At 38.0% G+C, this 16,785-nt stretch overlaps 2 protein-coding genes across 2 annotated transcripts; one reads left to right on the top strand and one right to left on the bottom strand.

Annotated features, from left to right (window-relative positions):
• The first annotated feature begins 40 nt into the window (after positions 1 to 40).
• Positions 41 to 6,029, top strand: lhfpl4b (LHFPL tetraspan subfamily member 4b). Its single transcript, XM_079637200.1, has 6 exons — positions 41 to 239; positions 326 to 371; positions 1,464 to 1,900; positions 3,285 to 3,518; positions 4,824 to 4,883; positions 4,964 to 6,029. The coding sequence occupies exons 1-5, from the start codon at positions 140 to 142 to the stop codon at positions 4,847 to 4,849; spliced, it is 843 nt and encodes a 280-aa protein (XP_079493326.1). The 5' UTR covers positions 41 to 139; the 3' UTR covers positions 4,850 to 4,883; positions 4,964 to 6,029.
• pcsk1nl (proprotein convertase subtilisin/kexin type 1 inhibitor, like) lies at positions 6,009 to 16,461 on the bottom strand. Its single transcript, XM_079637199.1, has 3 exons — positions 16,335 to 16,461; positions 8,918 to 9,441; positions 6,009 to 8,155 (listed from the first exon to the last, which is right to left on the bottom strand). The coding sequence occupies exons 1-3, from the start codon at positions 16,410 to 16,412 to the stop codon at positions 7,783 to 7,785; spliced, it is 975 nt and encodes a 324-aa protein (XP_079493325.1). The 5' UTR covers positions 16,413 to 16,461; the 3' UTR covers positions 6,009 to 7,782.
• Between the last annotated feature and the right edge of the window lie 324 nt (positions 16,462 to 16,785).

Raw genomic sequence — 16,785 nt, forward strand, 5'->3', positions numbered from 1 at the left:
TCCTTTTCTCATTGTGTGCGCATCATTGGATTGCATTGCTATTGCGTGTGTATTTGTGTGTACACGCAGAGACCCTCCTCCCAATCAGAATGGCCCTGCGCTCCCCCTCCCCTCTCCCACTCTCCTCTCTTCCCTCCATATGTGCGAGGAAGATGGTCGCAGCCAGCGTGGGCCTGTTTTTAATGTCGCACATCCTGCCGTGATCCCACCAAGAGGAGGAGAACAATCCCTCCATTCAGGTCAGTTTCTCTCTTTCACTCACTCCCATGCTTTTACGTGATGCTGCTCTCCTGTAATTAAATTTGAATGTGATTTTGTCCCCCAGTTCCTGTTTTTGGAGGAAGAGACCTGGAATCAGCCAGAGCAGAGAGGTGAATTACCCTTCATCCACCTATTTTACACCGTTTACCATGTTCAGATCAGGTTTTGTGTTCGTTTTCCTGTAGGCATTCACTTTCTTAGATGCTCATCTGTGCATCATGTCCCTTTTTATCATTTGGCAATGCTTTGTGATATTTTAGGGTTAAAAATGACTGTGGTTGTACTTATAATAACACCATATTTTTTATGGACGTGCTCCAGAATTCTTTGAAGTGTAATGTAAATGAATATGATGCACTTACAAAAAAGTATAAATGCTATTACCACAGAGTACTATATTAAAACGGTAACGGTTTACAATAAGGTTCCATTTGTTAACATTATAGTTAACTGCATTAGTTAACATAAACTAAGAAGACTAAAACGTTTATTAATCTTAGTTAATGGTAATTTCAACATTTACTTATACATGATTAATATCAATTAATGGACCTGAGCTAACAATGCACAGTTGTATTGACATTAACAAAGAATAATAAATTCTGTAACAAATGATTTGCTCTTTGTTTGTTAACTTTATTTAATGCATTACCATACCACCGTAAAAACTGGTACATGAATTTTAGTACAATAGTTTTTTTTAAAGTACCATATTATTATCATATAATACAATCATCATATCATGGGTACAGATTTAAAAAAAAATCTGAGTAAAAACTGATTTTGTATGATAAAAAAACTAGACAGCCAACATCAGGACCTTCAAAATCAAATACGGTTACAGGAGGGAAATCTAAATTTTCTAAACCCTTAAAGACCCAAAGAGTAAAACTAATTTACTCTCTCTCATGTCGTCCCAATCCTGTATGAATAACTTTCTTCTGTGAAACACAGAAGAAGATATTTTGAAGAATTTTGGTAACCAAACTGTATCCGTTCCCTTTGACTTCCATTGTATGGACAACAAACACAATGGAAATCAATGGGAGCCGACTTTTCTTCAGTCATACAGGTTTGGTACGACATGAGTGTGTGAGTTTCCTTTTTGGGTGAACTATCCCTTTAAAATGGGTTGTTATGGACATTAAGAAAAAATGGTTGTTTATGTCACTGAATAATATGTTTTGTCTTACATTAAACAGAAGCGAGTTTATGTCCAGCATGCAGCATCACACGTCTGAGGTGTCCCGTCTGTATCAGACCGAGTTCATCCGGAGCGCGCGGGCGGTGGGCGTGCTGTGGGCCATCTGCACGCTCTGCTTCGCTATCATCGAGGTGGTCATTCTCATCCAGCCGTCCTGGGTGGGCACTCGAGAGCTGCACTACCGCGGAGGAGGACCGGCCCCCCCGAGCGGGACGCTGGGACTCTTTGAGGTCTGCGTGGAGACCGATTGGCCCGTCCCAGAATGCCGTGGGTCTCTTCACACCCTGACCCCACTCCCTTCCTTCCAGTCTCCCGCTGTGCTGGTGTGCATGTCTCTCACCATGGTGTGGGCCAGCGTGGGCTGCCTGTGTCTGTTCCGCTTCTGCAACACAGCGACGGTCTATAAGATCTGTGCTTGGCTGCAGCTCACAGCAGGTGAGGCGCTTCTTCCGGTCAGAGAAGTCTCTCATGCTCACCGAGACAGTAAACACTGGAATATTATGAGATATTACCATTTAAAAGAACCGTGTTCTCTCTGAATATATATAGCATTTTCAGCATCATTACTCCAGTCTCCAGTGTCACATGATCCTTCAGAAATCATTCTGATTTGATGCTCAACATACATTTCTGATTGTTTTTGTGCTGCTTAATATTTTTGTGGAAAGTGTTGCATTTATAAAATTAGGTTTAGATAAACACGAGATAAAACATTTATATAAAATAGAAATCTTCTTTAACATTATAAATGTCTGTCACTCCTAGCTGAATAGAAGTATTAAATCTTACGGACTCCAATATATATATATATAATTTAAATCAAATCTAATTTCTTGGTATAAGACGAAGCCTGTTTTAGGACCATTACCTTTAAGTTGTTTTGCATTGTGACACTATTTTCATGACAATCAAGCAATTCATTTTCCCTCAAACAGAGTCATTACTGTAATGCAATCAGACATGTTTCCTTTTTTGTATTTTTTGTACTCATTCTCATTAAAATAATGAATGAATGGTTTCACAAGGAGGTAGCAACTTCTATGATATGGATGGATGGATGGATGGATGGATGGATGGGTGGATGGATGGATGGATGGATGGGTGGGATGGGTGGATGGATGGATGGATGGATGGGTGGATGGATGGATGGATGGATGGATGGGTGGATGGGTGGATGGATGGATGGAGTATATGGATGGATGGATGGATGGATAGATAGATAGATAGATAGATAGATAGATAGATAGATAGATAGATAGATAGATAGATAGATAGATAGATTTTGAGGTGAAATACAGTATGATCCAGAGATCAGTGTACTAAGTAAGCTTGTTATTTCCTCTAAAGAGCTCATATAATATCATTTTTATAGCAGTTTTTTTGTCTGAAGGTTCCTCATGTTATTCAGGGGTTTTTTTTGCACCAAAAACATTATAATTCAGTTTCTCATGACCCTTACTTATTATTTAATTATGACCCTAAGAGTTAAACATGCTGTTTTTGCTTGTACCTTTAAGACTTCTGAAGGATCATGTAAATGAGCTTGTTTATGATTGGCTAACGTCTTTGCGTGTTAAATGAGGCTCTGGGGTCACAGGCCGTGGGTTTGCTGTTGAGTCCTATATAGTGTGCACTGCCATCCTTCAATAACAGCCTCTTTGCATAGCTATATTACATTGAGAATCTCTCCACACTGAAATGTGGCCTTCTAGACTGGAAATCTGATCTAAACATGTTAAGCAGCACATCTCTCTCTCTCTCTCTCTCTCGCTCTCTCTCGTTCCCCTCGTTCCTAATGCATCTTTGTTTGTGTCCCCAGGCTTCTGTTTGGTCCTGGCGTGTGTGTTGTTCCCAGACTCCTGGGCGTGTGCTGAGATGCGGGCGCTGTGCGGGGAGCGTGTGAGTAGTTTCTCCCCAGGGAACTGCTCCGTTCACTGGGCGTACATACTGGCCATGCTGGGAGTCCTGGATGCCGGCATACTTTCCACGCTGGCTTTTGTATTAGGGAACCGCCAAGATGCCCTGCTGCCAGAAAATGCCAAGGATGGTGATGGTGAATGGAAAATCAATTCATGTTTTACAGCCCATTTTAAGAGAGCTTAGTTAGCATGATTTTTATACTAAATTATAAAAAAAAAGCATTCTCATTTAATATATATATATATATGTGTGTGTGTGTACATATTACATTCAAATATAATTGTGTTTTATGCTTCTTCTTTTTATACTTCATTATTAATATTGTTAAATAAAAATAAAATATTAAAAATCTTTTCTGTTAATTGAAATAAAGCTGATATTAAATAAAACACATAAATATTAGATGAAGTTGAAGATAAAATGTATTAAATGACCAAGCTAAATAGTAGTATTTTAATAAAAACTAAAACTTATATTAACAAAATTACTACAACTAAAATGAAAATGACTTCTGAAAATATAAAAGCTAAAAACTAATTCAAACTATTAATAAAAAAATATATAAAACCTATATATATTATATTAATATTATATTAATATTGATATTATATATATATATATATATATCATATAATATTCTAACTTTTATTCATATTAATAAATGTTGGCAAATTATTTTTCTTTTTATACAGATGTACAAAAAACTGACTTTGCTTTTGATTGTGATATTGTGGTAATAAGGTGATATGGGGAGCTGTACTGCTTTCTTTCTTAAAGCTGCCGTCGGCAAATTTTTTTTGATCAAATTCAGTGAAATTGACACTATAATCCGACAGAACAACATAAATAAGGTGGTTTTAGAAAAAACCCGAGCTTCTAACTCCACCTGGAGCGTGTTATTTTGTTTTGCAAAAATCCACCGCTCCCGGATCATCGGGTCTAAACAGTGAGATCTGACTGTCAATCACAGGTCGTGCACAAATCACAGATCCCCCTCCCTCGCGCAGACGCGGACGTTACAATATCACATGCACACAACACGCCTGAAGTTCGCCTGAAGATTGTACGAAGCGTGATGGCAGAGAGAAAATCTAATAACAAGCTTCCAGTTCCTCGGTTATTGCTATCTATGGATAGATTAGCCAGGGCAGCCTACCTCCGAGTCTATGGTGTTGATCGATGCTGAAGACGGACGCGTTCACAGAAAATCAGGTACACACGCACTGACGATGGGCGGGTGCTCGTTGGTAGTGGGGGAGGGGCATGAGAGTTGTAAACATTCAAAATTTTGTCTAAGTCCACTCAATCTGCCAGAGTTGCCGACGGCAGCTTTAATTTACTAAATTCCTAAAATGTACTAAATGTTAATCCTATTCATTATCATGTGATCCTCTACATCCAGATGTTCCAATCATGCTGTGTTCTCCTCTCTCCTCAGTGACTGGCTTGTTACTGGCAGCATGAAAGAGGAGCTGTCCTCAACAGCCAGAAACCGCTGGTAAGACTGGAATCTAGTGTGTGTTTTTTACCCAGCATCCTCTCCTCTCTTCTGCAGCTCACATCACTGTTCTTTCTCAGGTGGCCGTTTCATCACGCCGTCTGTGAACTTCACTCTCGACAAATAATGATGACATGAAACGTGTGAAGAGATGATGTCATCATCCTGTGAAGTCAGCTTACATAACCTGTGTGCGTAGAAACAGTCACCTGGCAACTGTATCCGAGTCTCCCCTGGCGGAGGAACATTAGTCTGATCGAATAATGCTGGCTTTAAATAGGAAAGAGGAAAGGTTATTTTCTTTAGTGCATTTCTATTTGAGTTGTAGCCCAAGTCCAAAAGATTAAATGAATGCCGTTTGATGTTTGGTTCTGTGTTCTGGACATTTCTTGTGCATGAATTTAAGATGAGATTGAAGATGTAGTCACAGTTTCAGTGTTATAATTCAGTCAAACTTTAGATTAGGGTCCAATTCTCACTATTAACTATGACTTTTGCCTCAATAAACTCCTAATTGCTGCTTATTAATAGTTATTAAGGTAGTTGTTGAGAAGGATTAAGGGATGTAGAATATGGTCATGCGCAATAAGGCATTAATATGTTCTTCATAACAATAAACAGTCAATATCCTAGTAATATACATGCTAATAAGCAACTAGTTAATAGTGAGAATTGGACCCTAAATTAAAGTGTTACCTAACCCTGTTATTATATCTGTTAAATTATTGACCTAATTATTTTCTTAATGCATGCTTCTGGTCTATACAGATCACACACACACACACACACACACACACACACACACACATACACACACACACACACACATACACACACTGCCCGGCCCCGAAAAAAGTCGCTGTTTGCATTTAAATAGGCAAATAGTCTATGATTGGATCATTATTGCTGTGATTATAATGTTTCTATGGAGATGTCACAATATGGTTTTGTTTTATGCCGTCTGAATCGTCTTCACCCACCGTTTATACATACGCAAGTCCTTTTCTTAGTCGTGACTTTGTTGTGCATGTGTCATTTTATTAAGCCAATGCATTAAATCTAAAATGTGATGTAATTTATAATCCACTTCCAGTTTAAAAGCAATGCAAAGTTCTAAACAAACGGTTGGTGTTCACATACACTTTATTAGCACGTACAGTGATTTTTGTTGTTTGACAAAACTTGCAGTGCAGAGATATGTATTTTTGTACACGATTTTATGACTGCACGAATATCGAAAAGCGTTTAAATACTCAGAGCCACGATTTCCTTCACAAATTTATATAGTCAGATTACAAACCCAGAGAGCATGAAAGTTGGGACAGTGATTAGTTATTATCAGACAGTGTTTCAAAGCCAAGTCAAGGAGGACAATAAACATTTCATCAAGCTCGGATAGGATGCACATGACATTAAGGTGACACCACTATAACAGCCAATCAGAGAAAGAGAGGACAGGAAACTCACTGTTTGACATTTAGATGAGCCTAAACTCACATAGTGCTGCTTATTGCTGTATAAAGCAGCTGATCTGATGCGTTGTGCTGTTTAAACCTGTACCAGATATCTTCTGCAATAAATATCATATTTCAGAGATTTTTGTTTCTCTATCATTTGTTTCAAACTAAAATGTAATTTCTAAAAGTACATACAATAGATGTAGTAGCAGATTTATGTCTTCCAACTGATCTGTTACTGTAAGTAAATATAAATTAAATTCATTTGTGAAATTAAATAAAAAAGTGAAATCGACTGATTCTGGATTAAGCGGTTTCATAGGTTGATGTTCGGGTTTTGTTGTGTAGATTCATTGCTATTTGGATGTAAATGTCTTGGATGTAAAAAAAAAAAAACAGTAAAATCTGTAATATTGTGAAATATTATTTCAATTTAAAATAACAATTTTTTGTTTTAATATGTTGTATTTTACACATGATGACCATCATATATTTTTTATATATTTATTCATGTGGAAAATGGTATATTTCATGTGATTCTTAAAAAATATTTCTAATAAGCTGATTTGGTGCGCAAGAAACATTTCAATGTCAATGACGAATAGAAAATTCATAAGAACATAATTTGAAATCTTTTTTAACATTACTGCCACTTTTAATCAGTTTAATGCATCCCTGCTGAATACAAGTATTAACATATTGACCAAAAAAATAAATAAACCCCAAACTTTGTGAATGTAAATTAGATTTCACAATGTTTAAGTTGTGAATTATCAATGGGTAGCTGTTTTATAGGCTAATTTATGTTCATTATTACAGGAAATATTCAATACAGCAACCTAGAAATGACTTTATTTTCCATAAAGAGCCATATTAACAGCAGAAAGTACAATGTGAGCTCTGTTGCTTCGCTTATAATCTGAAAATGTGCAAAGAGGTTCTCACACCCACAGACAGCCGTAGTAAAGCTCTGGTACACAAGGATATATGGAGCATGATGGGAGCAGAACCAGCAAGCGCTCCTTTAAAGAGGCTCAGGGATTCTGGGTTGCTGAGATGTAGAAACTCACATGAGAAACGTCACCTAAACGCACTCTCGCATGACGCTGGCTGGTCAAGCTGTGGTTTTGTTTTTAAGGACTGAGTGAGAGACCAGCAGCCTTATCTGGTTACCAACAGGTATTAAAATGCCTGTACAATGTGGCAAGAAAGAAGGAAAACAAAAAGCATATTCCATAAGCTGTTATGTGTGTGGAATTTATTATAGTATAACATCGAAACATCATATCAGAGCACCTTGGCAAGCAGGCCTGATTAGATTAGACTTCGGCAGATGACAATGAATGCTGGCGTATCTGTAAGCTTGCTCTGTCGGTCTAGATTTCCTTCTATTTACCCTCCCCACATTTCCCTTGTTTTCCTCTGACTCTCACATGCACTCTTCAGGCTGGCAGGTACTGGAGGATGTGCTGTGCGATCATGGCGGGGTCGAAGGTCAGGGCCCTGCGCTTGCGGCTGGTTTTTTTGGGGGGCGGCAGGTCAGTGTCTATGCGCTTCATCCTCTGCAGGCCGACATGTGGCGTTCTGTCGTCATCGTCGTCGTCGTCGTCATCCAGCCTTTTCACCCTCAGCAGGGACGCCTCCACCTGTGGGACGGGGGCGGAGTCTAGGGAGCGGCGGGAACGCTTCAGGACGGGTCCTCCGGATCGCTCCACGCTGGCCGCGGCGCTCAGGTCCCGTTTGGCACGCTGGTTTGAAGGGCCTCCCTGACTGCCACCCGATGCCAAGCCGGAGAGGATCTTCTCAACAAGGTACCTTAACAATGCAAAGACAGAAATACTGTTAATTGTTTGCTTAAAGTTAACATGAAATCAGCTTTCATTTAATTTTTTAAAAATATTTTTAGCAATTTTGTTATGTGCTTTAGTCATTTAGTTTTTAAAATATTATTTAGTTTTACTTTTAGTTTAGGTTTTCATCTAATATTTATATTTGTATTAATATTTTCAATTAGATTTTTTGGTAACACTCTACAATAAGGTTTATTAGTTAACATTAGTTAAAGTATTAACTAGCATGAACTAACCATGAGCAATCCATTTGTTACTGTGCACTGTACAAAAATTCTAACCTTCTAAAAATTCAGCATTTATTAATCTTTGTAAATGTTAATTTCAACATTTACAAATACTTGATTAAAATGTTAACACTAGTTAATGCACTGTAAAAAAAATATTAACTCACATTAACAAACACACAATTTAATTGTATTAATTTGCAGAATTTCACTTGGGCCAATTGAAAAATTTAGATGTGACCAGTCACTAGAAAATTTTGAGAATTTTTTTTTTTTATCAATATTTAAATTCTATAATTATTATTATTATTATTTAAACATTACTATTTATGTTTAATACATGTTTTATGTATTTTAATTCATTAATTAATTAATATATTAAAATTTTATTTTATTTCCAGCTTGTAACAAAATATTTGTTTCAACTTTATTTTAATGAACACAAATGTTTGTAATAGGTAATAACCCTGACTCTGAGGCCTTGGTTTGGTTCCCGCTACCTCAGCATCTCTTGGTCTTTGTCCTGCTCTCTCTCTGGAATCCTGTTGGTTGTCGGAGCGAGTCCAGCCTGCATCAGTCTCTCCTGCTTGTAGCGGTTGAGTAGAGCCTGAGTAAGCTGAGGGTCCAGAAGGCCCTGGGGCTTGGCCATGCTCACGGCCTGCTCGGTCTCATCGTAGTCCGGAGGGTACGGTGCCTGGAAATCCCCCTCATCCTCCTCATCTTCCTCTGGTTTGCCCTGTCCGTTGTTCTGTGCTTGGTTAAGGAGACGCAGCATTGATGCCAGATAAGCTGCTTCTTGTTCCCGCCTCTGATCGTTCTCCACCAGGCGCTGGAGGGCCTGTCCCAGACCTTGAGCTCTCAGGACCTCTGGCTGGTAGTACAGATCATTGCTCCGGCTCTTGAAGTCAGCAGCTGGATAAGCCATCATCTGGGCCTCGTAGGGCACTGAATCCCGCAGGTCTCTTCGGAGACGCACTCCTCCGGCCTGGCTGTCAAAGCTGCGACCTCGCATGGCAGAGAGAGGCTGAGAAACAGAGGGAGGAAGACAAACACAACAGCTGATTGGTGAAAAATGTCTTCTGTTTCCATATTAAAGCAATATAAACAACATTGTGCACATTTTGGTACAGAGAACTTTTATTTACATGCATTGCACTCTTAAATACCATTTGGAAAGCTACAGTATATTAGCACACACACACACACACACACACACACACACACACACACACACACACACACACACACACACACACACACACACACACACACACACACACACACTTAAATATTTTTAAATCTGCCTAACCAATCTTTATCATGTTTCCCATATTTTAAACCCTGGCTATAACGAACAACAATATGTTTTGGTTTTTAAATACAAAAAAAGCACAAAATCACACTTTTTTGTACGCGGTAAATCAGGCGCGTTTTTAATCACTGAAGGAACGATTGTTCCTTCGAATTCGAATTTTAGAGGAGGCTGACAGCAGAAAACAAAACTGAACTGGCCAATCAGAATGAATATTCAAATGACGCAGCCTCAAAGGCTGCCCGTTCAAGCCAATAAGCTTTCAGTATCAACTTTAGTTTGAATCAGAGCCGTTGAAAAACGTTTATTAGATTAGATGGACCACAGGCGAAGAAGAGAAACCTCGAAGGTTTGAGGCTGAACGACAGAGCTGCATTTTCAGTGATATGATGGAGGATAGAGTAGTCTGCACATTGGTAAGTAGATGGAAGATGGAATGGGGCTCTCCATTCATAAATGTTTATGTTTATAATGGTCTACTCTGTATGTGGCGCCGCAAGATTAGTTCCGTTGACAGGTCTTTGATGGGCGGGGTTTTGGTTTAGCTAGCGGTAAATTTGTAAAATTGCATGAATTAAAAATGGATAAAGATGCTATAGATTTCAATAATGTTGGCAGTTTCAGCTAAACTTTGTATTATTATTGTTAGGGCTTGACTAATTCGGGTGGATTACAGCAGTAACGTGTAAGGTTAAAGGGCACCTATTATGGAATTTTGAAATTTACCTTTCATGTAGTGTGTAACATAGATCTAAGTGAACAAAAACATCCTGCAAAGTTTGAAATATGAAAGTGCACCGTATATAAAGTTATTGTCTTTCAAAAGTGAGAGTCGACTCTGAGTCATTTTTATGAATCGTTAGAAGACCGAAGCTTTTTCTCTGACTAGATGACGTCAACTTGTCAAGTTATTTGAATAAGATACGCCCACTTATTGCGCTCCAAGGCCAGGGAAAATATCATGGCGACGAGACGCTGTGTTCTGAAGTGCGGCTCAAAAGCAAACTTTTTTCATCTGCCCAAGGAGGAGCATTTGAAGTGGCTACAATTCACTATACCACAGAAGTATAGTCCGAGCCTTGTGCTTTTTAAATGCAATCAAACTTGGATTCGCGAGTCGGCTGATATTGAAGGAAGGTTCAGTTCCAAGTGTATTTGCATCAGCTTCCTCCTCCGTATCACAACCTGTAAGTGTTATTAATAATTTTTGCTTTTATATTTTATGTAGCATGCTTAATAATTATTTTGTTTGTTGTGTAAGCACCGTTTAGCTTCTAGGTCTTCAATGGCAATTGTATTGAGATATGTGAAGTGTTTGTCGTTGTTTTCGGAGTTGTCTAAAGAATAGAGTAATACCTCATAGTAACGTAACTGCATTTTTTTTTTTGTAAAAACGTTATGTTTATGCATCGGGCTAACGCAAACAAAGACTGATTGTGCTTTTACAATATGAACTCTGGGCTATGCTCGCTAACATAACATTAAATTCTTTATCTTATTTTTCGTTGTTTACTACAAACTATAAAGCAGTGGACTATAATCATTATTATAATACAATTTAATTGATAAAAGCATCATTGTACTCCGTGTTAAACAATAAGTATTATCTCTGTAAACACTGCTGGGTCATCTGACCAATCGCAGATTAGCGTCGCGCAAAGGAGGGGTTTGAAAAACGAGTCGTTGAACGAATCATTTGGGAGTCGGTGAGCAAATCAGGTAAAAATAAATGCATATTATACGAAAACAAAAGTGTTTTTTGTCATTGCATGCATGTAAAACTGTTGTTGGGGACTCCCACAACAACATTAGGAACATTTTAAATGTCATAATAGGTGCCCTTTAATGCAGTCACTTGCTATAGACACTTTGGCGGGTTGAAATTTATATAACTTTACATTTTTTAATTGTAGTCTTTTAAAAAGGCATCTGAAATAATAAACTAATTGCAATGTAGTGTTGTCAAAAATATATATTGATTTTTCGATACTTTTCAGCAATCTGAAAATGCTGAGTGGCTAGTAATTTTGGAAAACCACTTGCCACAGTGACTGGTGAGCAAAAAGGTTAAAGGGGTGGTATAATGCCCTTTTTACAAGATGTAAAATAAGTCTCTGATGTCCCCAGATGTGAAGTTTTAGCTCAAAATACCCCACAGATATTTTTATATATCATGTTAAAATTATCACTTTTTGAGGGTGAGCAAAAACACACCGTTTTTGTGTCTGTCCCTTTAAATGCAAATTAGCGGCTGCTCCCGGTGTTGTGCCGAATTTCGACCCCCGCCAAATTATTACCCCCCTAGCATTGGTAGGTTTAGGATTGGTTGTGGGGGAGGGGTTGGGATTAGGGGTGGGGTTAGGATTAGGCAATCAGGTACTGACTTCAACGAGGGGGGTAATAATTTGGCAGGGGGTCGAAATTCGGCACAACACCGGCACAGGGGGCGGAGTCTTGAACAGCTTGTGTTCTGAAATTTTCTAAAACTTTTCGCCTTTTATGTTCAAACCGGAGTCAGACAAAGATGGAGAGACTCAAGAAGAAGTGACAACATGTAGACAACATTTCTGAATGGTTAGTTGATGAATTTATGTAGCTTATGTGTATATCTTCTAGTCATTGCTTAGCATATTCTGTCATGATAATCTATACACCGCGTTCCCGAGGGCGTGTTTATGTAGATTTTAGGGTTTGTGATGTCGCTAACCCGGGAGGAATGTCGTGTAGTCCCTACCAGCCGTTTGTTGTCGTCCTTGAAAAACAATTTCTTTAAAATCTCCCTTTGCTTTGAACTTTGAGCATTGGAACTGTGCAGATGTTGTTTATGCTCAAACAGCAACATTACACACTAACTAAAGTTAGAAAAGTGAAATCATAATCAACCACCCCTTTAATGTCAAACTCTGATTGTTAGTAAAAAACAACAACAAAGTTTTTACTATAATGACTGAAATCGCTTACATCATCTATAGCAATAATGATGGAATGGGGCTCAGCATTCTTTTGTATACATTTTTGATCTATGACAGTAAATTTGTGATGCATATTTGTCTGGGTTTGAAATTGTATTAATAAAAAATGGTTATAGATGCTATAAGCGATTTCAGTTGCCCCCCCCCCCCCCTCGTTATTTGTAACTTTTATTTTGTTTTTTACATTTTAGTGGAAATTACCTCACTTGACTGAAATCATCTATAACAAATTTTAATTAATGCAATTTTATTTTGAAATTCAATTTAATAATGTAACTGAATCATATTTAGCAATTGATATATTCAGAGGACAAACTGTATGATGAATGGCAGTAAGGGTAGAATATGTTAAATTTGTACGTTCGGAAGTACATCTGTTCTGCACAGAAACACACACCTCCCACTTTAATGTGACACATACTAATCATTCATGCATTCGTCACAGTTCGCCACATTTCATTCAGAGGAAGCATTAGTAAGCACGTTTTCCTCTCATCCTCACACCTCCTCTCCATCCACAGTGAATCAGGCATTCAATTACACATGCACACTATTGAGAAGAAAAGAAAGATGCTTTTCAAGAAGCTGAAATCACTGTAGTGTGCACAGCAAGCACATTCTGACAGTATGAGTAACCAGCTCCTCTTCAGCGTATATTAGTTCTGTCACTGCTCTGATGATCTATGTCCACCATTACTGACAGGAGACCTGCGTTTCAGCGGTGATTGATTGTCTAGAGAGCCTTAAATCTGTTTCTCTATTGGTGTTAGCCACTGAACAGCTCAGCTCAAGCCTGAGGTTATGAAGAAGTGCTGAGTCATGACGTTGCCTTCACCCTCAGCGTAATTATTTGAAATCGCAAAGCGAGCGCTGAGAGACGACTAGCAGTGGTGTTCAAACATACCCTCTGTGCAAGATTTGTGTTATTATAAATCATATTCTGCATCAGTTGTGTCAGAATGATAAATAAAACAGTGTCTGTATTGAGTCAGTTCTTCAGTTTGAGCTTCGTGTGGTATTTCAGGGCTGTTATGATTCATAATAAATGAGGCAGATCGTGACGTATGAAACTAAAGGAACAGGATTCCTCTGGGCGCTGATGTGTGTGTGTATTTGATGACTCACTCTGGCGCATTATGACGTCTGTCCCGCCCCTGACGTGTGTGTGTGTGTGTGGGTGGTGGGAAGGGAAGATCTTGTTATCTTGTTGTCCATGAGTTCAAGTGGTGTTGATGTCCTCCGGTTCCTTACCATCTGCTCTACTCCGCATTACTGCACCAATGGAAAGATTTCTAACATGAACAACTTTCTGCGAAGTTACAAACGCCCTCTGCTAGTCAAACTCCCGCAGACTCCAGCCGAAGTGCGTCACATCAGTTTGCAGTTGGTGTGTCATTGTAACGTACTAAACGTACTAGAGATGATTAATATTAATAGTGTAACATAAACTGTTTACATTAAAACATTGTAAGCCAATCAGTGTTACTGTTAACTAAAACTATTAAAAATTGTTTTCAGTAATTGAAATAAAATAACATATGAGAATTAGAAATGTAAAAATACTAATATTATTAACACTAGTGCTGTCAAATCGATTAATCGCATCTAACATAAGTTTGTAAATGTATGTAACACACACACACACACACACACACACACACACACACACACACACACACACACACACACACACACACACACACACACACACACACACACACACTCACACACACACTCACACACACACACACACACACACACATATATTTACAAACTTTAATGTTAGGTGTGATTAATCGATTTGACAGCACTAATTTTATTACTAATAATAATTACTAAAACTAAAGTCGAAATAAAAATAAAATAAAGCTATTAAAAAAACTAAATAAAAAAGCACATATGTTGCCTTGGGAACTACTTGAAATAAATACTATTAATACTGAAGATAATTACTAAAACAAAATAAAGCTAAATATAAAAACAAACAAACTAATAAAAATAACAAAAGCACTTTATAAAATGACTATAATTTAAACTAAAATTTTAATGCAAATTGCAAACTGAAAGATTAAAATATAAAAACATTAATTCAAATATTAATAAATAAAATGTGTGTGTGTATATATACACACACACACACACACACACACACACACACACACACACACACACACACACACACACACACACACACACACACACATCGTACAGCTTAAATGAAAAATATAAGTTTCAGTCTTATTAATTCTTTCTTTTTCTTTTAAAAAATCAGTTAATTTCATTTTAATTAAATGTTGCCACATGAAGCACAAGCATTTTTGCAGTATAGATGGATAGTATGAATGGATGGATGGATGGATGTGAGAAACTGAGTGTGCTCTCTGAAAGCTGTTGCCATGGCAGCGTTCCTCCTCCGCTCCAGTGAAAGACTGGCTGTTTGTTCTGCTAATGAGATTGTGCTTCCTCTACTATTGATTTTGTCCTGTGTTGTCCTTCAGATACGGTCCATAATCCTTCACACATTCCCAAAATCACTGTGGCTTTTATATTCAGCTCAGTATCAGTGACGTCCGCTGTCCGTGGTGCTGAAAACATGAGCGCACACGCTAATGACGGCAACAGATGGTCAAAACAAACTCTACTAGTTACTTTAATTCACAACAGCTGCCCACAGATCTCTCCAGTGCATCAGTGCTGCAGCACATTATCTAGAGATCTAGAGACCAGTATACCGCAGGCCCTAATGGTGCAAATAAGACTCGTAACACTAACACTTGTTTTTGAATTAAATGTAATATTCTATGTTTAAAATCTCTGAATAGACCTACATTTAGTTAATGACAAAATATAGTACAGTCCTGGTTTAATCAGCAATAGAGCAGAAGAATCAACAAATGCTGTCTCTCATCATTTACATTTACATGTATTCATTTAGCAGACGCTTTTATCCAAAGCGACCTACAAATGAGATCAATAGAAGCAGTTAAACTAACAGTAGGACAACAAAACGCAAGTGCTATGACCCTTCTCAGTTTAATCTAACGCTGAACACGTAATGTTTTTATTTTATTTTATTTTCTATAAATAAATAGAATAGAATAGAAGAGAAAGTGTTAGTATTACTGGATCAAGTGCTGCCATCATAAAATAACATAGAGCTCTGTAATTGAACGATGCATTTAATGTTTAATGTGATCTTGGGTTGTTTCTGGACACTGTCTTTCAGAGAAATTTCCAGAATTTAATGAGGATCCTATTCGCCAGTAAAGCCGTGTCGATATGTGCTCTGTTGTTGCCAGGCAATGATGATTGTACGCCCCATTTCACGCCATCTGGCTCGAGTGATCTCGATCAGTTCAGCAGAAATTAACACGCAGCCAAGCGTAACGTATAAAAAGCAACTAAATAGTACACCGTGTACTTTCCCATATTCACAATAATCCATGTGCAATGATTCATATACAAATATTCAAAATGAAACAAAATGAAATCAGCATTTACCAGCCAATTCAAACCTTTATTCTAACTGGATAGAGGCAAAAAGGAGGAAAACATGCAGGTTAAAATGTAGCTTTAGAGGAATCGGTCTCACCGAACACGCACGATGAGGGTCTGGTGTGGTGTGTGCTTTACCTTTGCCTCTGGTGTGAGGATCTGGAACAGCGTCAGAGAGAGGAAAAGCAGAACAGAGTTGGTCAGAAGGCCCGACATCCTGAAGGAGAGAATGTAGCTGCCTCTGCAGTGAAGAGATACGCTGCCACTGAACACCAGCAGAGATAGACAGAGAGAAACAGAGGGAGGGAGGGGGAGGAGCTTCACTGTTTCTCTGAAGAGAGATGCGAGAGACGGAGAGAGACACTGTGCTTGTGATATGGCACGTTACAGATGATGAAAGAGTTTAGTAATGAATATATTGGGTAACTAATGACTGGCTGTACAAAATAATAATAATTCAGAATATTGGTATTTGGCAATAGTTTACTCTTTTTTTTTTTGTGCAATAAAAAAAAAATGCAAGAAATTTATAAGACTTTAGTAGGAAAAATAATAATAAACAAATCTAGCAAAAACAATACAAATGTAA

Source organism: Phoxinus phoxinus (genome assembly GCF_949152265.1).
Source record: "Phoxinus phoxinus genome assembly, chromosome: 15".
Classification (NCBI taxonomy): Eukaryota; Metazoa; Chordata; class Actinopteri; order Cypriniformes; family Leuciscidae; genus Phoxinus; species Phoxinus phoxinus.

What these genes read in the sequence shown, in the direction of transcription:
- lhfpl4b (XM_079637200.1), top strand. Translation starts at nt 140, where the DNA reads ATGTGCGAGGAAGATGGTCGCAGCCAGCGTGGGCCTGTTTTTAATGTC. An exon ending in GAATCAGCCAGAGCAGAGAG is followed by an intron (nt 372 to 1,463) that starts GTGAATTACCCT and finishes TACATTAAACAG; the next exon opens with AAGCGAGTTTATGTCCAGCA. An exon ending in AAATGCCAAGGATGGTGATG is followed by an intron (nt 3,519 to 4,823) that starts GTGAATGGAAAA and finishes CTCTCTCCTCAG; the next exon opens with TGACTGGCTTGTTACTGGCA.
- pcsk1nl (XM_079637199.1), bottom strand. Translation starts at nt 16,412, where the DNA reads ATGTCGGGCCTTCTGACCAACTCTGTTCTGCTTTTCCTCTCTCTGACG. An exon ending in TCCTCACACCAGAGGCAAAG is followed by an intron (nt 9,442 to 16,334) that starts GTAAAGCACACA and finishes TCTGTTTCTCAG; the next exon opens with CCTCTCTCTGCCATGCGAGG. An exon ending in AAAGACCAAGAGATGCTGAG is followed by an intron (nt 8,156 to 8,917) that starts GTAGCGGGAACC and finishes TGCATTGTTAAG; the next exon opens with GTACCTTGTTGAGAAGATCC.